The sequence below is a fragment of the Colias eurytheme genome, chromosome 6 (genome assembly GCF_061535395.1).
Source record: "Colias eurytheme isolate Ceu_HAF_F1 chromosome 6, ilColEury1 Martin Lab GWU primary, whole genome shotgun sequence".
NCBI classification, from domain to species: domain Eukaryota; kingdom Metazoa; phylum Arthropoda; class Insecta; order Lepidoptera; family Pieridae; genus Colias; species Colias eurytheme.
In genome coordinates this window covers 2,279,678-2,304,618 of record NC_142985.1, presented here as the reverse complement: position 1 = coordinate 2,304,618, position 24,941 = coordinate 2,279,678, and the positions used below count along the sequence as shown (strand labels likewise).

Here is a 24,941-nt window from a genome sequence, read left to right as displayed (position 1 = left end):
CAATATTTTTACCGTTAATTCCGTTTGACTTTTAATGAGATTACTATGATCAATGCTCGAAATATTGAAAAAAAAAAGAAGATTAATTTGTATTAATTTGATATTATTGAATTGTCTTAAAAATCTAAGATATTTTTTTATTCAGTTAATTTATTACATATCATAAGGATTACCTACCTATAATAATATATTGAATAATGTTAAAATATCTACTATAACTAACGACTTAAAACGACAAGTTAAAACATAAACAAAAACTTGGTAATAGATAGGTGATAATAATAATAATAGATAGGTGGTGATATATAATTGTTAAAAAACAGCTCTGACTTTTTCTTTACTAGAGACAACCCTGACATTGAATTCTTTGAAAATCTATAATTCGTAATAACTTCGTGGTAAGAATGTGGAATTTTACATGTAGAGTGTAGACCTCAGTTCAAGGTAACGAACGTTCGATTACCAATACCGTCGCGCGTCGGTCGACCGTGTCAATTCGTTTCAGTTTACACATCGACTAGTCGAAGATTTTAACTAGTTGATCGACTAGTTGATGAACGACATTTAACGGTCTAGTCTCGTTGATGAAAAATGCGTCGACGACCCATTCCTACTGACGTGTGACATACGATTAAGTTATAAACAGACGTTCGAATTTGGTACGGACCGCACCGTGACCTTGGTGCGCTCCGGACCATATTCGATCGTGTGTACAGTGGTCCGCCGGACATAATTATTATTATTGACGGTACGGTTGGTTCGATGGTTTTTTCATCCGAACTTGGTGCGGACCGTACCAAATTCGCGCGTGTGGACGGGCGATCGCACCGGACAGCGCATTAGTCATAGACTAGTATATACTTATTACAGCTTTAGTCATAGTTCTACCGCCAAACAAAACGGACGTCGGTCGATCGTTATCAATGGCGATGGCGTCGGATGACGTGGCTAATACTGAAAAAAGATTAATAATATAAATTTTAGAACTCTACAAAGATTTATGATATGACTGCATATGTCTGAATGAATCCCTGTCTTTTAAATATAATTTTGCCCATTCTTTTCTCTTCGTTTTCTTCTTTTCAATGGTTGTAACTTGTACTTGTACTTGTACCAAAAGAAGCCTTGAACTGAGGTCTAAATGCGAAAAAAATACAACATTCTAACCACGAATTTATTACGAGAAATAGATTTTCAAGGAATTCGGTTTGACTTTTAATGAGATTACTATGATCAATGCTCGAAATATTCACAAAAAAAGGAGATAAATTTGTATTAATTTGATATTATTGAATTGTCTTATAAATCTAAGATATTTTTTTTGTTCAGTTAATTTATTACATATAAAGATTATGTACCTAGTACCTACATATAATAATATATTGAAATATCGACTATAACTAACGACTAAAACATAAACAAAAACTTGGTAATAGATAGATGATATATATAATTTTGTTTACTAGGGACAACCCTGACATTCTTTGAAAATCTATATCTCGTAATAACTTCGTGGCTAGAATGTGGTATTTTTGTCACATGTAGAACTCAGTTCAAGGTTTCTTTTGGTACTAAACAGAGCTTCTACTAACGCCTGCATATAATATAAAAAAATAAAAACGAAAATCAGTAAAAATTACAATACTTTCGCCTCTATCGACAATATCGAAAATTTCAAAAAGGGATAATTTGCGCCTTTAATCACTTCATATATTAGCAACGTAATAAATTATCTAGTCACTAGTGTATCTATTTTTTTATACGAATTTATTTAGCTCAGTCGGCCGCGAAAATTCAAATATTTTAAATGTTTTTTTAAAAATCGTAAATTTAATCATAATTTTTAAACAAAGAATATTTTCTTTGTGCGGCAATGCCTGGACGGATAGCCGAAACCAATTGAATATTGAAACTGTAAAGGCGAAGCTGCAAATTAATTAAATGTAATTTTAAATTATCGTGCAAAGATTTTTATACATTCGCTTTAGAAAATGAAGAGCTATTAAAAGCTGTTTCTTCCAACAGCAAATATAAATGCCAAAAATAAATTTTCTCTATTTAACATTGCTGTTTTAATTATCTCCCGTAAAAAATAACTAAAACTCGTATTTTTGATGCTGTTAACCCTTAAATCCTGGCATCTTAAATACTGGCAACCCTAGGTGCGGTGCGGTCGTGTGGCGAGTCGATCGCACCGCACGAGTACGGTGGTCCGGTCGCACCAGTTCGAACGTCTGTTTATAATTTTACAAACACAATTTATCAACGAGTTAAAGATAGGAAAAACAACTTTACATACAATAATTGTTGAATATACTACGAAAAGTGATTGTTACGTTGCATGTTCGCTATTTGGTGGTGGAAATTGTTACGTGACTATGCAGAATCCTTATTGTAGGTATCTATACTTTGGACTTTGCCTGTTCACATAACTCATAAATTGTTTTTACTCATCCACATAATATTATAATATTGTAGGTTAAAAGTTAAAGTCGCGGACAAGGTCATAGCTGTTTTTATAATGTTAGTCATGGACCAATCATATGAGCATTTGTGCTCTAGAGTTATTGCCAATAATATGTATAAAATTAAAATATAGGTGAATATCTTGTGAATAATATAAAAATTGCTACTCTAAACTAACTGCTTTAATTTTGTAATTATGTGATCGTCTGAAATCATTATCTAATACACAAGTATAAATAAAAACAAAGATACATAACTTGGCCACGCATTACGATAAAGAAAAACGCTACAGTAGCGTTTTTCTTTAGCGTAATGCCCATAAAAATCGGTAGAGCCTTTTCGGCGATTTGCTCCGTAACGAATAATCAAAAAATTAATTACCTGTCGTTATATTATAGATAGCTCACTTCGAATATAACATTTATTAAAATAATTAAATTTACAGTTCCTTCTTTTACAGTTCCTTTTTAAATAAGTAAATGCTTTGTTAGCACGAAACAAAATAAATAAATAATGTACCTACCTACTTGTTTACTACTGAATCTGCTACCGAATTGAATAGATACATATTAAACGTTTTATTTACATTATGTATGTATGTAGTGCACATTTCTAATCACTAACTAGGTACTTACCTATTTAAAAACAATTTAAGAAGCTATCATAGATAACTAGAAAACTTGTATTTCGTGGTTTATTCAAAATAATTATTTGAAATATTTTATAATAGGTACTTTACTCGAAATGTGTTATAATAATTTTCCTTAACAATACGTTCTTACATTATCTTATCGTATTAGATAGTAATATTATTTATAATGTTTATCCGCTAATTTAGAGATAGTTTGATAGTAGTTTATTGTTGTTATTGTTTCTTAGTTATCACAAAAATTTATCTACATGAAATTGCGATTATTTTGTGTTTTCTTAATTTTTTTGAGTTTTCATAATATGTAGAGTCAGATTGTGACATTTTACTACTCTCTCTTTTAACTTAAGTTATATATAAGTATTAGCATTTTTATTATGCAGAAATAAGACAATAAAAGTATTTATGACAATAAAACATTTAATCCACAATAAAAAATTTCACAATAGTGCTCGTACTTATTAAATAATATCTAATTTGTTAATTGACAAAAACATTTTCTGAATGACATGAACATGTTTTGGCGTAAACTGTTATAAATTGTTAATTATAATACTGTTCTTAAATTTTGAATAGATTAAATTTTTTTTAATTATAAAACATCAGTAAGGTATTCAAAATATAAACGAAAACTTTAACTTTCCATGACAGAAATATAAATGCGTATTTTCATAATTAATAATTTATTACAATTTTCCTTTCATAAGGGGTTTCAAATATTTGTGGAACGTGTCATTGACAGGTTCTGTGTTGAGCGGGCTCTTGGCAGCTTCGGCCATCAGACGCTCGTATGCCATGCCGTCATATGCTCCTAGAGTTGAATTTAGCACCTGAAATAAAAAAAAATGTTATATAAGGCCAGAAATAACAATGATAAATATAAAAAATAGTGTCTATTTATATCGATAAAACAAGATTATTTTGAGTAGGTAGGTAATATATTTGTCATATAAATAAAAAATATAATTGAGGCCCCTGAAATACAAGTGGTAAATATAAATTAAAATAGCTATCTATGTATTTATAACAGTGGATATATAGCAAGATAACGTTATATTGAGTAATAGCATGTAATAGGTATATTTATAAGTTAGTATTATAATTATTTATTGTTCAGAATGCATTATCAATTTTGAATTACATATATAACTATACAGGGTGTACCAAAAAGTAGTGATGAACGGAAGCTGAGAGGTAGAGGACCTAAAGGGCTATCCGAATCACCCCCATGTATGTTATGCGATTTTTCGTATTTTCGGAGTTATGACGTTTTTTTCAATTTTTCACCTATCGCCGAGTACGATGATATTTTCACTCATGCTGACGTCAATGATTGCGGAAGATGCTTGATTTTTTTTGTGTGCTAAGCTGAAAGATAGGCCAATTCAGTATGGTAACATTTACTATCGTTAGATCTTTGAATGGAATAAAAAAAAGAATTAAATGGCAAGAAAGATAAAATTACCCAGTATGTTCACCACTTCAAGGGCCCGTAAAAAAATAAAATCACATAAAAAAAGTTTTCCGTTTGACTTTTAAAAACTTGCTCTATCTATCAGATAGCTACCCTGAAAATTTCATTTAATTATTCAGAAAGCTTCAATCGAAAAATTTAAATCAAAATGTGGTAAGTGCAAAAATTGAATTAACTTGATGATCATTAAAACCAATAAATAGGTGTTTAATTATCAGAAATTTTTAAAATAACCCCGCTGTTGCTCAATGCAAGTGCGATATCACCGTAAAAAGTTGTCTTTTAAATGTCTGAATGCCCTTTTATCATTTTTAATGGTTTCTTCTGCTACTATGAATTTCCGGGTTATTTCGTCCAAATTGTGGCAGTCTCTCGTCTTTGTAGTATCCCCAAGGAAAAAAATCAATAGGGTTTATGTCCGGGGACCGTGCAGGCCAGGCTAAAGGGCAAAGATACCCTGAAAGATGGATTGGTCGTTGCAGCCTGCGCATGCGCCGGTGATGCCTGCCTTAAAGCCTGGCCTCCACGGTCCCTCGACCTAAACCCCATTGATTTGTTTCAATGGGAATACTAAAAAGACCTCGGCTACTTGAGAAAATGCCACAATTTGGACGAAATAACCCGGAAATTCATAGTAGCAGAAGAAACCATTAAAAATGATAAAAGGGCATTCAGACATTTAAAAGACAACTTTTTACGGTGATGTCGCACTTGCATTGAGCAACAGCGGGGTTATTTTAAAAATTTCTGGTAATTAAACACCTATTTATTGGTTTTAATGATCATCAAGTTAATTCAATTTTTGCACTTACCACATTTAGATTTAAATTTTTCGATTGAAGCCTTCTGAATAATTAAATGAAATTTTCAGGGTAGCTATCTGATAGATAGAGCAAGTTTTTAAAAGTCAAACGGAAAACTTTTTTTATGTGATTTTATTTTTTTACGGGCCCTTGAAGTGGTGAACATATTGGGTAATTTTATCTTTCTTGCCATTTAATTCTTTTTTTTATTCCATTCAAAGATCTAACCATAGTAAATGTTACCATACTGAATTGGCCTATCTTTCAGCTTAGCACACAAAAAAAATCAAGCATCTTCCGCAATCATTGACGTCAGCATGAGTGAAAATATCATCGTACTCGGCGATAGGTGAAAAATTGAAAAAAACGTCATAACTCCGAAAATACGAAAAATCGCATAACATACATGGGGGTGATTCGGATAGCCCTTTAGGTCCTCTACCTCTCAGCTTCCGTTCATCACTACTTTTTGGTACACCCTGTATATGTATAACATACGTACCTATCATTTGCTTGGATATATTATGTACTGGAAGATATCGATGTTTGTTTGCTATACATTAAACGAGTTAACTTACTACAAAACATATATTTTGTAGAGCTTAGTGTTTAGTTAAATATCAAGAATTAATATATTATGATTATGTTAGAAAAAAAATCATTTAAAAATAATTACATCACGTGATGATTTCTTTCTTTGGCCTTTAGACAAACGTCAGTTTCGCCATGGGATAGAAAATGGTAACGCTAATATTATTTCATGACATTTTGGTAATGGTTCGGTCACTCTACCAACGATGACGACGACGTAGGGTGACCGAATCCTTAGGCAAAACATAATACGCTAATTTCAATTTGTATCGTTAGCGTATTCTATTCCTTAGCGTTTTGACGTTTGTCACGGGCTGCGCTAAATGTTATTTGAAATTCTCACCTCATCCCTGTAATCAAAAGCATCCACTAAGCCAACAGCATTAGGTCGAATTTTCTCCAACAAGTGTTCGTATTTTCTTTGTAAACCACTAACGTCTTTCTGTGATAACTTGGTGAACTAAAAGAGAAACGACCAAAGAGATGAAGATATTTTTAAATTTGACACAATATGCATTAACAGTTTAATAAAAAATAAAAACAATAAGCTCTCAAGAAAATAATCGAAATCTTGTTCGTAAAAACAACTTTTATTTTTCAATTAATTCATAAATATACGTTACCAATAGCAAATCTCCCATTTTGTCTAGGGCCATGTGCGTAAAGTATAACTCGACCAAATCGAAGAGAACACTCTTTACTCCTTGTGATGCTGTTTGAGCGTACTTCTCTACTTCTCTCCTAAATACGGATAATACAACGGTACGACCATACGCCTGTAAAAATATAAGTCGAATAGTAAGACAAACAACTAACAAACGAAAAACATATTTTTAATCAATTTAATACGCAAATCGGTCAGAAACGAAACCTCTGACGCTTTTTCCTCTCAAAAATTATAATAAATAAGGTAATAATTGCCACAATTAATTAAATAAATTTTGGACAGTCATGCGTCTTTAAATAAATGAGGATAATTAAGTTGATGACGTACAAAAAATTAATTACCTCAGCAGCTGCAATAAGCTGGACGGAGGTTTTGTTCCAAGCGTCTTCGGGAGCCAGACCTCTGGCTGTATATTGAGCTAAACTCGACACGCTTGTTGATAACTTTCTATAAATCGTTAAAATACATCAATCAAAGTCTAAATATTTAATGTTAGTCGCAAAGGATTTCTTAAATTGCAATTTCTATAGCACTAATTGAAGGTTTTTTTACATTAAAAAAATTGTTTAAGTATAAGAAAGTAAAGGGTCGGTAGAAGAAGGTCTAAACGTAAACACCTAAAATCAACTAAAATCAACACTGAAGTTTGAAATAAGACTGATACAATAATTACAAAATTAAAATGAGTACAATTTAATTAGCTGTTCTGAATTCGTTAAAATTTTATTGCTAATAATATACGAACTGACCCAACAGAAACCTTCTGGAACGCCTTAATAATTCCATCTAGAGAGCTGTCCCATTCGGCAGCTGGCGAGCGGTCCGCAAGATATGCCATCGTTGGTTTCAAAGCATCACCCTTTGAAGACTCATTCCAAGCTTTTACCAATGACCTGTATTGCAAGAGTAGTAATGTTTATTATTTTTTAAAGGTCAGAAGAAAGAAGGTTTCCCGATGGAATGGAATGATCATGGAAATTATTTCTTGAAAGTCTCTTAATAGTTTGGTCAAGATATTACTTATTTGCATCAGATACAATTTCAGTTCACGGCCAGAGCCTTGCCGTAGATATATTTTAGCATAACAATTTTACATTACCTATTAGTTTAAATGATCACGTAAGATCAGATGACCAACAACCGCTTGTTTGCTCTACCATTTTTATATTCACGTTGTAAAAAGCCTTGAAAATCTTAGTATTCTATCTCACCTTGCAGTCTGCAACAGCAGTACGGTGTTCTCGCCTTCATACGTGCAGGTGGCAGTACAAAGTCCATATAGATGTGGTAAGTTTGAAGACAGCATGAAGCCATGCCCACCACAGGATAAGCGACACTTCTCGATCAGCGCTGTGCAGTCGGAGGAGCTGATTACCTTCAGGACACATGCTAGTGCATGGAGCTGTGGACACAAGATATAATATCAGCGTTGTATGATAGACCTAATCTATACTAATATTATAAAGCTGAAGAGTTTGTTTGTTTGTTTGTTTGAACGCGCTAATCTCGGGAACTACTGGTCCGATTTGAAAAATTCTTTCGGTGTTAGATAGCTCATTTATCGAGGAAGGCTATAGGCTATATACCATCACGCTACGACCAATAGGAGAGGAGCCACGGGGGTGAAACCGAAGGAGCGTCTAGTATCAAATAATACAGTTAGTCATAGATGAACTGCCTTTAGCATTTAGCATCATAATATCCAGAGGAAAAGAATGAATGCACGCAAAGGTAACATTTATCAAAGCCAAATATGTATGTCTTTGATTGAGCTTGATATGAGTAGACGACATAATTTCCAATTTAAAATGGTATATACAAATTCGTTCATTTTATTTATGCTTACCTACAGTTAAACTGATATACTTTACAGTACGACAGGTGAAAGTAGTTAACGATAGTAGAAGTTTAAATCCCATTTTACCTCGGGCAGTCTGTCATAGTTCCCTCTTTCCATTTCTTGTAAGTAATTTGTGTAAAGTTCCTGCAGCCAATAGGCCGAAAAGAAATACGCGTGACTCGTAGCGATGGCAATAAATAGTTTGTGCTGCTGCGTCACGAAGTCCAAGATCTGGGGTTCAGGTTCACTAAAACATAATAAATTTAAATTCATTCGGAATCATAGGAACGAGAACCTATAAGAAGCAAAAAATAACACAATATTACTAAGTATTATAATTTAAGGAACAAGTACCTTTTTATATTTGGATCGATTAAGAGAAGATAGAGCAACAGTAATGGAACATTTCCGAGTATTAAATTCTAAACCTTTTTACTCACTTTACTTTGATCTGTGACTGATGCCTGACAGCCGAATACCTCACAGCTATAGTTGTAGCTCGAGCAAGATAATCAGCTGAACTGTAAACTATAGCAACACGCACCATCACCATGGTTCCGTAGGCCAACTTGCTGTTAGGAGCAGACTTAAAAGTACCATCCTGTTTAAGAAATCATAAGATTAATAATGGATTGTCCTTGAAACCTATATTATCATGTACCTACTTGAGATATTTTCCAGGGATGACGAAAAACATTAGGTTACAATCGAAATTTTAATCTTACTAAAATACTTTGTCTAATCTTAATCAAAGAAAAAATATCTCCTCTTCTTCCTACGATCTATATCTTTAAACTTATCCCACAGTTTTATTTATAATATTTAACTCTTTCTATCAAAAAGTTACCTTCAAAACTTGCGAATTCTTCATCAGCATGTTTCGTCTTGGTATTCTCACATTATCAAAGCCAAGATACCCGTTATTGACTGTATTAAACCCAAGTTTAGCACCGATTTCACCCACTCTTATCCCGGGTAATGGAATGTGAGTCTCCTCGTCTCTTATTTGAACTATAAATGGCTGCATACCATATGCTTTCCCTTTAATTTTAAGTTGAGCCATAACTATGCAATAGTTTGTCGTGTGCCCCACTGAAACAACAATTTATGAATGTGTTTGTATTAAAACCTCACAGCAAATATTTAGAATTGTAGAATATATAGTTGAAAACTACTTACATCCACCAGGCCACCATTTGTAAGCAGTCAACGTGGGACTGTGCAAAATAAACTCTTCAGTCTTCTCATCATATGTGGCTTGTGTTTCCAGACCACGAATAAATGTTCCGTGTCCGAGCTCCGTCTATACGTTTATAAAATAGAAATAATCAAAATTTCGCTCTACGTAAGAAACTAAAATATTTACTTAGAGCAATATCGCATGTTTTTGACAAAAGCCAATATCTAGGAACTAGGTGTCATAAGTACATATAGGTGCGTTAAATAATTATTTAAAGCACATAGGAACGTCATCTTAAAGCAGCAGAGAACATTACAGTATTGTAATTGAAGGATGCAATTGTAGACAGACCTGAGCATATGTGCCAATAATTTCCATGTTCTTTGCCCTAGTGTACCAGTATTTCTTTTGTTCCTCATCAGCCTGCCCCAACAATGTGGGTATGAACATGCCGTTATGTAAAGCAAATGGGGAGCCATCTTTAAAGATTGCTGCGCCGATGGAACTCCGAAGACTAGACCTAAAAATCAAAGCAAAGCAATGTTGCCTATTTATAAAATTAAGAAAAACATTGTTCAGAGAAGGTGCTGTGTACTTTGCTGTGGTGTTTAAATGACCTAGTGGTTTTTTCAGTAATAAAGGTAATAACAAATTTTCATTGATGATAAAATTATCAACTGAAACACTATATTAAGGTTTCAGAGTAACTGTCGCAATCAGATCTAACTAGGAGCAGTAACATAAATGTATGGATTCTCAATAGAATTAAATTCTATCAGTTGTAATATTGCTCATATAGTTTATTACTCACATTCCATCATTACCATTGCTATTCATTACTTTGTGCAGTGTAACCGCTTTTCGTATGGCGTTTTCATATTTCTCTTTGTGACTCAAATATTCTTCGGGTATTTCATCTCTTAGCTCCTTTACACTCAACACACGTTCCTCTGAAAGGAAGACGTTTTTGACGTGACAACGTCTTATAATTCGATAGAGCCGGCTGCACGCACGAAAAAAACATGACTCATGCGGCGTTACCTCGCTCTGAGGCGTTCCATGTAAGGCTTGAAGTGCGAGCCAGAGCGCGGAACGAGCGACAAAGAAGCACAGTCGGACGTTGTCACGTTCAACTATCGTCAGTAAACCGACTTTACAGACAACCAATTTTTACTTTGAGATCTAAAAGTCTGTAATAGACTTATTTGCTAAGAAAAAGCGGGAGGAGACAGTAAAATATAATGTAGAAGTCACTGATACTGAGCCTTTAATTTCACTCCCATTAAATTAACTGATAAATGTCTTACCTTCTGCTCTTCTAATAGCTGTAATTTCAGCTCCAGAATCCAATATGTTAGTCAACTCTTCAACATTGAAGGTGCAAGTCGCTCTCTCCTTTTGCAAATCCGGATTCACCTTTTTTAACGTCATTGTACTGTCACTTCACAACAACACTGACGTGTGACATACGATATCTAACAAACACAATTTATCAACGAGTTAAAGATAGGAATTAAACAACTTTGCGTACAATAATTGTTGAATATACTACGAAAAGTGATTGTTACGTTGAATGTTCGCTGTTTGGTGGTGGAAATTGTTATGTGACGATGCAGAATCCTTATTCTATACTTTGGACTTTGCCTGTACACATTGTTCTATCACTTCACAGTACTAACACAGTATTACAATATTATGGTAATACTGTGGTACTAAGGTGTATTATATGAACACGCTATCTGAAAAATTGTTTATCAACATGTAAAAGAGATAGAGAGTTTTCTTTGATGCTAGTTGTAATTATTTTTATCAGACATGTTTTATTGTTAGATTTCAATGCAAAATAGGTAAAATTGGAATTTGTACCGTAGCATACACAGTACTAGGTAATTAGGTATACGTAGTATTTTATTATTAGTCTGTGGTACTAGCTATGCCTCTCGGTTTTACCCGCATTCCTCGATAAATGAATGGGCTATCTAACACCGAAAGAATTTTTCAAATCAGACAAGTAGTTCCTGAGATTAGCGCGCTCAAACAAACAAACTCTTTAGCTTAATAATATTAGTATAGATATAATATAATACATGTATATTATTATTAATTTTAATATTTAACTATTTAAATTATTGTCACTTACCACTAGTCACAACACCCTTTATCAAGTGAAAACAAAAGTGTTTGTTATCCATTCGATATTATTATTTAACATACGTAATATTATAAAATTTCCTAACGCAGTATCTTATCTCAGTGTTTCGAATAATGACAATTTATTAAAATTAATTTATTAGTTTTACAATGCATCTGTTATAAATAAACTTTTTTAAAGATACTCCCCTGATTACAATATGTATATGAAAACTACTCTAAGTCAAACGATGGAATCTCAGTCACAAGGAACTTTACCTTTGATGGATGAAAAGAAATTCATCGTCAACAATCAAAGATGTAAAACTATATTCGCCATTTATTTCTAGAACTTCAATGTTTCGAACAAGCTCATTTTTAAACATGAGAACTTGAAAGTGAGCGAATTCCCGTGTCCCCTAGTGTGGTATAGGGCAGATGCATTCTGAATCTGTTTTGCTGATCGTTTTACTTTACGGACAAGTATGTGATCACTAATCAGCTTTCAGTGTCCAGATCGACACATTTGTTTATGTTAGTCCCCACTGGGTTCTATACTCGCTTGTTAACCACTGTATTAAGGAAGCGATCAAAAAAGACAGTTATAAAAAGTAAAAGACCACATTGTTTCTTCAATCAGGCTTAGGAACAAAAACAATGATTAAAAAAATTCCAAAATATACTTTATTAACGATAAGATAAGATATAAAATTGCATAAACTATCACAGTTTGCCTTGTACGGTATATCGTCGTAGATATTTATAGAATGATTGGTTGACAGAATCTGCGTTGAGAGGGGTCTTTAGAGCTTCTTCCATGAGACGGTCGTAGACCCTACCGTCGTAGGAGCCTAGTGTTGATTGTAGGATCTGAAAATATATATTTGTCTTATTATTAAATGGTAAATTATAGGTAACTATTAATCATACTAGTTTATTATCATATTAAAGTAGAAAATTGTAAATAAATATTGCATAGTCTATGAATTTCGACGATTCAAATGCGCTTCTTGAGTGAAAATTCGCAATCTGTGTTCTTTGTATAGCGAATAAATGTTTTTCTTTCGCCCAAGAGATTTATCCTTACATAGCACCTATCCATTTTTAGAATGTCATAATTTATATTTATTCTGTACATAGTAAATGTAATGAGAATATAGGTACTTACCTCATCTCTTATATCAAATGCGTCTACAAGACCAACGGCGTTGGGTCGGATGGCGGCCAATAGCCCTTCGTAGTGCATCTCCAAGTTTTTCAAATCCTTTTCACTGATATTTGTATACTACAAGGAAAATAAATATAAATAAGATAAACTACTAACATATGCTTTTATAAACTTTACGCCCATAAGTCTACCTATAGCCGCTTTTTCACTAGTTTTAAAAATTTGTATAAAAAACATGTGAATCTAGTGCTGAAATTTATTTCAATAATGATATACCATTTCTCATTAGATATCATTAATTAACAGGATTTTTTTAACATCACTAATTTTACACCAACCCATATTATTAAGTAAGTACACGTATATTCAATATTTATTATTGCATAGTAAGAAATCATTTTCTAAACGATTCCTTCGATAAAACTTACCCTCAACAGATCGCCAGTTCTCTCCAGAGCCCAGTAAGTCAAATATAACTGGACGAGCTGACTGACCACTCTTCGCACATTTTCAGAGGAATCTCTGGTCATTCGCAATGATTCTTCATAGTATACTCTTAGCAGAACCGCTCTACAGTGTGCCTGGGAATGAAATGTAATGTTTGATTAAGTAGTATTTTCAACAAATTTTGTGAAGGAAGCAAGAACTAAGTACATAATATTATGTTCTTATGGATATTTTTTGGTGTTTAAAGGTTTCACAACGATATATTATACCTAATCTACCAAAAATGCGTTGCATTACAAGTAGTAAGTTACGAATCAAATTTTTGGACAGTTTCAATAAAAAATAGACAGTTTTGATCGAAATACGATATGTATCTTTCATACCCACTATTCACAAAACTACAAATAAACGTATAATGGAATGAGTATCTATATTTATTTTACACTTGAAACTTATTATATCTACAAGTGCAATAATAACAAGTTTGATTTGATTAGTGCCAATATCCAATCTCGCATGTACTCATAGTACCTAGATACAATTTAACTTGTACCGGGGAGTACCCAGTTGGGTATGTATATGAATTTATTTGATATTTACCTATTTAAAGCATAATATGTAATCTGTATGTATACAAAACCTTGTATAAATGCCTTTAGTAGTTATTACATGAAAGAAAATTACCTAAAAGCTTTTGAATAATGTATAGGTACTCTATGGTATAGAAATACATAAAGAGTTGTGGTGTTGGTTGTGGTTTTGTTTTTCAGTGAATAAATATAATGATATTCGATATTCGTATACTTATAGAACTTGGCACTCTCATTGAATTAAAATTTTAATGTCACGGGCAAGGTTGGTATAACAATGAGTTAGGTAACTATTGAGTTTAAAAATTTGCAAAAATTATATTAAGTTCTAAGGTAAGGCATGTGGAGTATTTATTTATATACCTATGTAGTTAATTTGCGTAAATATTTATAAAAGCTTTTCTTTAATATTTAAAAACGTTATGAAAAATCCTTACAACTAAATAGGGTGGATGTACCACTAGTTGACCATTTAAGCGGTTTTATCTTTAGCTATATATAAAAAACGGGTTATTTGTTTTACGCTCAATGTTATTTTTGGGACACAGATAATTGAATACTCACTGTAACTATTGTTCTTAATATCAATTTGATAACCTTCAAAGGTTTTATGAAAACTACTCTGAAAGTTATTTCTGCTAAAAACACCATTACTTGACCACTGATCACCAATATCTGACCATCATTACTCTAAAAGTTGACCATTTTCAAAATGGACAAAATGTCCTTCTTCGAACATTAGTTTTGTTTAATAAATAAATATATTATTTAATAAATAAAGATAGGTTGATGAAATCAAACCACTTGGTCACGGAAATCAAGTGGACAACTCAAGGTTAATAATATTCTCGGCCCCGAAACCTGACCAACTAAGTTCGGTATAAAAATCTTACGGTGGTCAGCTTTTGGAAATATGCAACATAAAGCTATGACTTATATGGTTTGTTAAATTAGGTAGGTATATGCACAAACCAAAGCAAGTCTTTCTTAGCAAAATATAAATAACCAAGAGCTGACCATACTGGTCAACAATAGGCGAAAAATTGTTTTCGTTGCTCCAAAAGATAACCAGGCCGCTAAAAATCATTAAAAACTGTTCATTGCCAAAAATGAAGCCGAAAGTCTATAACAGAATGGTTCAACATTATGCCTATAACAAGACACATAAAGAGTAATCGATTGCATTCAAGATAAATTAAGATTTCCCAATCAACTCCCGATAAAAAACTCTTAGTAAAAAATGTGATTACTTACGGGGCACCTACTTAATTACATCTTCGTGTTGAAAAAATGTCAATATTTCTGACCAATGGCAGCAACGTTTGGTTTTATTTTATAGATGATGTTGCTTTATAGAAAAAACAATAAACTATCATCTGGGGCTGCCGTATTTTCTTAATTGGCGCGTATATTTGAATTTCGGTCATGTATTGGCGCTTGGTCAGCTAGTGGTACATTGACCCTACCTCTTAATATTTCTTCAAAGCAATTTAACCAAAATCGATAAAAATAGGTATTATCTAAAACCTATTAAGTAACAAAAATTAAAAATAAAGATTCAAAAATTTTATGATTATTTAACAGTCAATAACGAATTAAAATGTTTAACTGCAAAAACATTTTATACAAAACAAAGAAATTACAATTTCGCAATTTGATTACAATCAACAAACAAAAGGTTTGCAAATAACAATAAACCCCAAAGTAGCCTTGACTCCGACTTGTACGAGATTCGAATTCGAAATAGGCTCCTTCATTATATTTGTATATATTTTTTTCTCAAAATATAAAAAAATAAGACGGAATTTAAATAAAATGCACCCTAAATTTACCTCTTATTAAAGGATTACACGCATAAAAATATAGTGAGTGTAGACTAAAATTCCTTACCTATATTACAATTACATTTGGGGCTAGATTTTAAATGCCACCAAACCTAAACCTACTTATTTTGTTTCATTGGGAGAAACAAAGAAACAGAAAAATATTTTACAAATCACAGTTTTGGGATTTAAGAAACATCCATATTGAATTCCCACAGAAAATGTCTGGAAACGTTATTGTTTTATTAACAGCTTAAAAAAATTTAGACACGACATTGTATACCTCTGCAGCAGCCACCAATTGGTTTGTGGTCAAGATCCACGCATCTTCATAGCAAGCCCCTGTCTTCCTCCGCTCTCTTATATTATTCACGCAATGTGCTATTTTCCTGCAATAAAAGGCAGAGTCAGATTTACTAATCGATTGAATTAAAAAATGCTTATTATATTATATAACATTATTAGTATTTCTACAACTTTGAAGAGACATAACTGTGCAATTTTGAAGAGAACAACTGAAATGATTTTTTATGCTTCGTAAGATTTAAGATTTCTTCGTAATTAGAATTTTTTCTCCCATTTTTAACTCAATATTTCACGTGACTGATAATAATTTAAATAAAATAAAAACATATTGTAATCTACCACTCACCCTGCAGATATTGCTTCGAAAGCCCTAATAATGCCCTCTTGACTATTCTTCCATGGCGATGTCCTCTCGTTCAAAACTCGGTTGAGATAACTAATAGTGGGTGTTACGATCACACCTCCTTCAGCTTGTTCCCATGCCTTTACCAGAAATCTGTAGAATTTAAAATGATTTCAAAATAAACAAATATACCTACCTATTGATTTCCTACATGGTTTGGGTACAGAAAATGTTTGAATTAGAAACCTATAAGAAGGACAAGTCTGAAAAAAGTAATAAGGTTATCAGAACATTAATGCATTGTTAACATATCCTATTTAAATATGCATATGTGGGCATGATAATCTACTATATAAAAATAAGTCGCGTTTTCCTTCCTGACGCTATAGCGTCTTATAACTCCAGAACGCACGAACCGATTTCCACCGTTTTGCATTCGTTGGAAAGGTCTCGGGCTCCGTGAGGTTTATAGCAAAGAAAAGGTGTCTCTGGTGGCGAAACGGAGTTCGCCCGGTTTGCTAGTATTTCTATAATATTTTTCTTCTTGTACTCTGCTGCGTGTGTTACCTGGCAGTCTGCAGCAGGAGCACAGTGTAGTCGCCCTCGTACGTGCGAGTGGCAACCACGGAGCTGTATATGTGCGGCAGGCGGGAGGACAGCGTGTACCCGTGCCCGCCGCACGCCGCGCCGCACTGCGCTATGTACTGTGCTGCGTCTGATGTGCTGATTGCTTTGAGGCAGCTGGATAGCGCGTGCAGCTGTAAGGCAATATCAATACTTGAACTGCAGTTCTTTAATATTGGAATTGATGCACATTCTGTAGGACTTCACAGTCCATAGCAAATACTTTTGTACGACTAAAAATTACTTACCTCAGGCAATGTATCCACATTCCCTGTCTTCATTTCACTCAATACTTTGGTAAAGGTCTTCCAGAGCCAGCTGGCGTTGAACTGAAGTGCCTGCGCGGTCGCTATGGCAATGAAGAGCTTGTGCTGCTGAGTGGGATAATCCAGGACTTGAGGTTCAGGTGCTCTAAAGAAATAAAGTTTTATTAAAATATACATTACTTCGAGTACATTTTTCATATTGAAGCTTGATTATTATAAATAGGTCGTATATATAGCTATGCTCCTAAGTTAAAAATGGCCAGCATACAGAACTTGGGAGTTACTTTAATGACAAGGAGCATATGTTACTTACAGAACTCAACCGCTTTACTAATCCGATTAACACAAGACTTTACCCCGGCTTCATCTCCGACTGCCGCCGCACTGCGGAGTATCGCACAGCTATAGTTGCCGCCTTTGCCAGGTTGAAAGCTGACTCCGACACCAGCGTGACTCGCACGAACACCATCGTCCCGTATGTGAGTTTTTCGTGACGTGCTACTTTTACGTATGTGCCGTCCTGTATAAATTGAGAAGAGTTTGTGAAGAATTGGATGACAAATTATTCTTATTTAAGAGTTCAGTTTAGAAAATTCAATACATACGGGCTGAACCTGAGCATTTTTCATCAGCATATTTTCTCGTGGGATCCTAAAATGGTCGAAGCCTAGGAATCCATTGTCAGCGGTGTTAAATCCCATTCTGGGGCCAATTTCACCGACTTTTATTCCTGGTAATGGCTCGTGTGTTTCCAGATCTCGTACTTGGACAATGAAAGTATGAATTCCATAGCATTTCCCTTGAGTGTACAATTGGGCCACTACTATACAATGATTTGCTGTTTTTCCCACTGTAAATAAAAGGTCAATAAGCAAAATGAAGTTTATAGCCATGTGGTAGAGTAGGATTTTATTTTTTAAATAGTCTATGGACATGTCTTATGTCCGACTATTTTAATTCTATCAAAGCATATGTATATTGAAAAGAAAGGGGCCAAATAGTCTATTTAATTTAATGTATTTGTTCTGTTGTCTTGGCGATAGAAAGTTGGCAGACAGATCGGCATATATTGGCAGCACATCTGCTAATATATTATGTCGATCCGTTCTGCATTTGGATAAAAATTTATAAATAGTCACCGTTTAGAGCTTCGTAATTACTTATGTAAATTTTTGATCAAAATTAACGATAAGAATAGATTTTTGTAAAGTGTAGTGTAGTATTCGATATTGTTTTACAACATTAACAAACAAAAAATATCAACAGAGTGGCTTTTAATTTAATTTTCACTTGACTAATTGACCTAACTACTTACGTTACTGCTCCTTTTAATTTATACATAGTATAATTAATTGTATTTACTTTTGATTTACATACATAATAATATACTCACGTCCACCAGCCCACCATTTGAATGCAGTAAGCGTTGGTGTGTGCAAGACAAATTCTTCTGTTTTAGGGTCGTATGTTGCCGTAGTTTCCAGACCTCTAATAAATGTTCCATGGCCTAATTCAGTCTGAAATTAATAAAAACAATGCTTCGCTACTAACGCTCGTTGTATTTCTAGATAGTCCGATTGCTATTAATATTTCGGAAAAGTAAATTCTATTACCAAATTTAGGTAAAAGCATTTCTGTTGATTTTGTTGATAAAGATAAATAAAGAAATCAATGAACCCTATTTCATTTCAATTAACAAAGTGTCAGAAAAAACAAATTTCCATTTGAAACAATCAATTCCTAATTATCCTAATTATCCTAATAATAACCCGAAATTTTGTGGGTCATTTGTAACAGGATGGCGGTTCTACAGGGGTCTTAGTACGCAATGACAATAAGAAAAATGATGGTCAGAACGCTGATACTGGATACCTTAAGATACTGTAATATAAAATATTACAGTATCTTAAGATAAAATATTATAGTATCTTCACCGTGTGTGACGCGCTTAAGGTGGTAGAACGACATACATTTCTTATCCAAAACAAATACCTCCTTTTACAGCGAACGAAACTCAAGGACCTTGCTTTTACTTTCCTTAACAAAATTATATTTTGTACAATTTCAAAGGCTATTAAAATACTTCCTGGATGCAACGGGCATGATATATAAACGTTACAGTTGAGAATACAAAGGCCCCGAGTTCATTACTCCGCGGAAAGTGTTTAAAAATATCCTGGCTTTGTCATACCCGTACTTAAAGAAATAAAAGACAACCTTGCTTTACCGTTGACGAATTCGTCTCTTATTTTTTCAACAAGAATTAGGTACTATTTGGATTATGAAAACCTGAAAACCCAACTGCTAATTTATGTATATCACTACCACAATTCGGATTATTACAATGACACCTAATTTTTTTTTTTTTTTTTATTGGCAATAGGGAAGCGCTTGACCACAATCTCGCCTGATGTTAAGCTGAGATGTGGTCTAAGATGGAACGCGCTTCCCTAGAAGGTACCTGTTCACTCTACGCTTGAAGAAAAATTACTCTCATAAGTCACATTATACGTCCAACGGTTTGGGCCTCAGGGCGTGCAATAGAAATATACATACATACACTCGAAAATTTCTTACCTGTGCATAGGTGCCAATAATTTCAAGGTTCAAGGCCTTGGGCAGCCACGTAGCCTGTTGTTCTGGAGTGCACTGTCCCATTATTGTAGGTACGAACATTCCCATGTGAAGTAGGAAGGGGGATACTTCTTTGAAATACGCGTCAGATGTCCTTCGAAGGTATTGGGTGCTGGACAAGAAAAATACCTATTGGCTATTAAACATCAAGAGATTGGTTGAGAACGCAAAACTTCGGACACTTGAACTCATACATGATCATATTTCTTGGCACAGTCTTGGTCTGATCGGACAGGCATGCTAATCACCATGTTGTTTGCCTTAACTTACTTATTTTTTCAGGAGAATAGATTGAACAAAGAAACAGAGTAAGTTTTTTTGGTAACCGTAGTTGCTGTCCCTAATTCTTGATGAGTAAATAGTTAAAGAGTAATATTTAATGTAATTAATGAAGTTGTACAGCTTAACGACTTATATTATTGTTATAGCACTCATTTAAAACAGTATAGAGTATTAGTAAATAGTATAAATACAATAAGTGCAGTACGTCAAAGTGCGATAAAGAGGAGGAAATTTTTCCTTTCTGAAGTGAAACTTCTTTAGGCGCGTTGAGAGTAATATTTCATGGCAATACCATCACGTCATGTATTTAGACGATTTCGGTATCTTTGAATCTTGCCAAAGAAGTTTCCCTTCTGACACGTGCGCTAGGTTTTCACGCTCATTTTTTGACAATTATTTACTATCAAATGATTATTATACTGTAGAAATGTGATTATTAAAATGGGTGCGTGTGTGTACGCATGCACGCGTGCTCATTCGTTTGCGCGTGCGTGTGATATATTTTTTATGGAAATCTAACATACCCGAAACTTTCTAAAGCTGTCATTTCTAGAAGCTTATTTTTCACCAGATCAGCGTATAAACATGATTTCCTTACTGCATTCTCGTAACGCTCTTTGATGCTTAAACATTCTTCAGGAACTTTGTCTTTGTACTCGTCATTATCGAGAACAGAATTCTCTGTAATTTATAAGTCATGATAACTTAAGAAATATAGGTAGGAAATCAAAAAGAACATGATTAAAATTTTGTCTTTATTAATAAGCATAACTATTAGCTTTGATGTTTAAAATATTATAAACAACTAGCGGTCCGCCCCGGCTTCGCCCGTGGTACATGTTTACGTTTTCTCTCCATTAAAACATTATTATAAAAAAAGAATTGAGCCTTTCTCGAGCTTTGCGCTTACCAACACATTTTGCGATTCATTTTTATTTTAAACAATATTTTTACTGTTTTAAATAAGAATGATGTTTATTGTTTATAATATACTTAAATATAAATTAAATATCGTTCTATTTCATTACAATAGCTGAATTAGCTCATCACTTTATTATACGGTCAATAAACGATTAATTCGAATTGACCATTCATTCAAATTAATTCAAAATTGCACTGAATAGAATGTAGAAGAGACAGTTTATTTCAAGAATATTTTTAAGGTAGCAAAATGGATCGTAAATATAATATGAAAGGAAACGTTTATTTGATACGCCACATTAAATTCGAGGTGAAACACATGCAGTGCATGCTACCTAGATGCACTTAACACGTTAGCTGCGAAACAGGGCTTGAAACACCCTGTCCGTGTCTCGTCGTTATAGCGGTAGGAAAAAACTTAAACTTCTCTGTCGTGCGGGAGGCATAACTGCCATCTGGTTCAGTGTAGGAAAGTGATATCTATATATCTGAGATGTGCTATTGATTCCTAGTTCAATGGTATACCGACCTTAATACCGGGTTTCTTAGACCTCGTGCCGCACTGAACTAATAAAAATTCTAACACAGTGCGGAACGAGGTTGCGAAAACCTCGTACCCCGCGAACCTCGTACCGCACCCTAAGCTAGCTTCACGCGGTTAGTGTTGTGCAACACATTCGAGACTGAGCACGCGACGAATTACGACTGCTGCCGATTATGTCGAAACGTTGCCGAAAAAAGTTAATCAAGGAGGAAGATGAAGAAAAACCGGGTGGTGAAACTCTAAAATCTGAAATCTGAAAAAATATTATTGCTTGGCCTGTTTTAATGAAAAACATCCATAAGTTTGATAAATAAATACAATTAAATAAAGTCGATATTTCTTTTCCCATCACTAAATTATATGAAAAACTGCTATCGTTCAGTGCGGTATGGGGTACATCAGACCCCACATTTTATTTTACCCATAGAATCTAAACTAACTAATCTAACCATGGGCGACGGTAGATTTAGGTTAATGAACTCATTGTTAATAATAATCACGACAAAAGCCGCACACTTTGTCTTATTTGGCGCCAAAAAAAGGATTTTGATCTCCTACGGGCGGTGGGGTTTAATATGCCTCGTGCCGCCACAATGTCTGGTATAGGACAAGGTTTAAAACGACCCGTAACGCAGTAATGGAAAGTACAGATATATCTTTGCCGCAGTCAACGTGTTAAGAGTTTAATAAAAATACAAAAATATAAACGACGAAAAAAAAATACTAAAATAACCGCAAAATAAAATATTTTAGCCTGGGTTCCTAAACAGCTATCTATGATTTATTTTGGTCAATATCAATAACGACCACTGACGCTTAAAATATTCTCGGAAATTCTGTCAAATATTAAAATTGAATGATCATTTATGGGGACTTCGTTTACAACAAATGTATAATACGAGTTCGACTAGCAATTAGCCGGTTTTTATCACGCAACATTCATGCTACACAAACCAATCATGCATTCAACTGACTTCAAACAATTATTCGATTTTATCCATTCATTTAACAAAGAATAATTATATTATCTGTGATATAGCATAGCTTACCGGTATCTCTCCGAAGCATTGTCCTTTCTTTCCCTCCATCTAGAATATTGGTCAATTCTTCTATATCAAAATCACACCTCGACCGTTCTCTAGCCAGATCTTCATTGATTGTAATTTTACTCATTTTCCAATGAAAATGTTACCAAATACACTACTGCTCGCTTGCACTAAACGTATTGTTAATACTTATTATTTGAAAGTCAAATGTATTTAATCATGACGGGTCAAACGGCAATTAATTCACTTGTTTTGAAATGCTAAAAAATATGTTAAATATTACTTTTATAATTTGTGACATTTTAATACTATGATTAAGAATGTTCTGTCGTATACAAGTGTACTCTATCGTTGAGACGAAATTGTACATATACACTTTGCATACTAGAGTTGATAATGCTGTGTTATTGTTAGAATTGCATGAGGGCTGTGCAGTTTAGAAGATATACACATAATAAATATTATTCCAGAACTAAACAAAAGTAAATTCTTGTTTAAAAAGGTAAATTTCATTTTAAAATGTTTACATCTAGGTATATTATGATGATTGTATGCACTCGAATTAAAAAACATAAATGCATATTATGTTTACCTTTTATTCAATTGTTTCTAAGTTCCACGTTTATATTCCTTCACCTTTAACAATACTAACTGAATGTATTAATGTACTATAATATGATACAAATAAATAAAACACTTATATTTCTGAAAAGTAACAACCCTAAATCCAATAAAGACGACTGACAACGCCAACTTGTTGCAGGCAAATAAACTTCAATTATTCAATGCAAAGTTGAATTTTTCATTTTAGCGGAACGTTTTTTAACTAAAAAACGTGGTTACATATGTGTTTTGTTTTATTTGTGTGCTATTGTTTTTTATTTATTATCATATTTCAATTCGTTACAGAGGAGTAAAGGTAGAGACAATTTTTAATATTACTTCAGTGAAATAAGCTCCAGATATGTGCCAATGCCAACCTTCTTACCAACGCGAATATTCCTGTGAATGTCTTAACTTAATCAATAAAAAAATCACCAAGGAACCCTAAAAATATTACGTCCTCGTGAACTAAGTATATAATATTTGGTAAAATTATAGAAATATACACAGAATTTGAAATTGCTTGACATCTTGTAGAGATTAGGACTCGATTTCCATCTCTTTTTCGAATGGATTTTATTTACGGGAAAATTATATAGATAACTAGCGGTCCGCCCCGGCTTCGCCCGTGGTACATGTTTACGTTTTCTCTACATAAAAACCATCCTCGTACTTCAAGGAATATAATAAAAAAAGAATTATCGAAATCGATTCAGCCGTTCTCGAGTTATGCGCTTACCAACACATTTTGCGATTCATTTTTATATATAAGACTAGCAGTCCGCCCCGGCTTCGCCCGTGGTATATATTTACGTTTTCTCTACATAAAAACCATCCTCGTACTTCAAGGAATATAATAAAAAAAGAATTATCGAAATCGGTCCACCCGTTCTCGAGTTATGCGCTTACCAACACATTTTGCGATTCATTTTTATATATAAGAAGAAGAAGAAGAAAGAAGAAGATAATTAATAATTAATAAAATAATTCGATATACGTTAGGCTTTTTTTAATGAAACTCCTTTAAGTGCGTTGAGAGTAAAATTTGTAGGACGCGTCGGTATTGCCACAGAATAATAACTAGTAGCCAGCTTGTATTGCCAACGTTATGGAGTAAGGCGACGATTTTGGTATCTTTGAATCAATGCCAAAGAAGTTTCACTTCTGACACGTCACACGTGTGCTCGGCACACACCACTTTTTTGCGTGATACTAATAAATCTTCATGCCTTTTCCATTTTTTAAACTGTCATTTAATAATTTATATGGCAGTTGACTTAATCATGATTAATGTTTCCTCTGTTAGATTTATAATTCAACTAATTAACAAAACATAATAAAGAAGAGGTGTCCCATGTCCCCACGTGCATTATACATCTGTTTCACTGATCGATTTTCTTTAGGGACAAGTAGGTGATCAGCCTTCTGTGTCCTACCAGACCAAGACATTTTTTTTCTTCGTCTCCACCGGGAATCGAACCCAGGACCCTTCGGTGCTACGCTCACGCGTCAACCACTGTACCAAGGAGGCGGTCAGTAGGTAC

At 33.7% G+C, this 24,941-nt stretch overlaps 2 protein-coding genes across 2 annotated transcripts; both read right to left on the bottom strand.

Moving 5' to 3' along the window:
* Positions 1-3,701: 3,701 nt before the first annotated feature.
* LOC149907493 (acyl-coenzyme A oxidase 1-like) lies at positions 3,702-11,329 on the bottom strand. The gene is made up of 13 exons (XM_090102488.1): positions 10,978-11,329; positions 10,482-10,620; positions 10,022-10,190; positions 9,670-9,793; positions 9,338-9,582; positions 8,931-9,091; positions 8,575-8,737; positions 7,862-8,052; positions 7,400-7,543; positions 6,992-7,097; positions 6,607-6,759; positions 6,327-6,443; positions 3,702-3,945 (listed from the first exon to the last, which is right to left on the bottom strand). The coding sequence occupies exons 1-13, from the start codon at positions 11,099-11,101 to the stop codon at positions 3,802-3,804; spliced, it is 1,980 nt and encodes a 659-aa protein (XP_089958614.1). The 5' UTR covers positions 11,102-11,329; the 3' UTR covers positions 3,702-3,801.
* Positions 11,330-12,461: 1,132 nt separating this feature from the next.
* On the bottom strand, positions 12,462-23,542 carry LOC149907492 (acyl-coenzyme A oxidase 1-like). The gene is made up of 14 exons (XM_090102487.1): positions 23,387-23,542; positions 22,798-23,054; positions 20,808-20,964; positions 19,945-20,113; positions 18,761-18,884; positions 17,973-18,217; positions 17,724-17,887; positions 17,350-17,512; positions 17,045-17,235; positions 16,481-16,630; positions 16,112-16,217; positions 13,397-13,549; positions 12,969-13,085; positions 12,462-12,670 (listed from the first exon to the last, which is right to left on the bottom strand). The coding sequence occupies exons 2-14, from the start codon at positions 22,919-22,921 to the stop codon at positions 12,524-12,526; spliced, it is 2,010 nt and encodes a 669-aa protein (XP_089958613.1). The 5' UTR covers positions 22,922-23,054; positions 23,387-23,542; the 3' UTR covers positions 12,462-12,523.
* Positions 23,543-24,941: the final 1,399 nt, after the last annotated feature.

Coding starts and splice junctions, on each gene's coding strand:
- LOC149907493 (XM_090102488.1), bottom strand. CDS start 11,101: ATGACGTTAAAAAAGGTGAATCCGGATTTGCAAAAGGAGAGAGCGACT. Junction 8,738..8,930: donor CAGTCACAGATCAAAGTAAA/GTGAGTAAAAAG, acceptor ATTATGTTTTAG/TGAACCTGAACCCCAGATCT. Junction 6,760..6,991: donor AGCTTATTGCAGCTGCTGAG/GTAATTAATTTT, acceptor ATATTTTTACAG/GCGTATGGTCGTACCGTTGT.
- LOC149907492 (XM_090102487.1), bottom strand. CDS start 22,921: ATGAGTAAAATTACAATCAATGAAGATCTGGCTAGAGAACGGTCGAGG. Junction 20,114..20,807: donor ACAGCTTTAGAAAGTTTCGG/GTATGTTAGATT, acceptor TTTCTTGTCCAG/CACCCAATACCTTCGAAGGA. Junction 13,086..13,396: donor GAACTGGCGATCTGTTGAGG/GTAAGTTTTATC, acceptor TTTTCCTTGTAG/TATACAAATATCAGTGAAAA.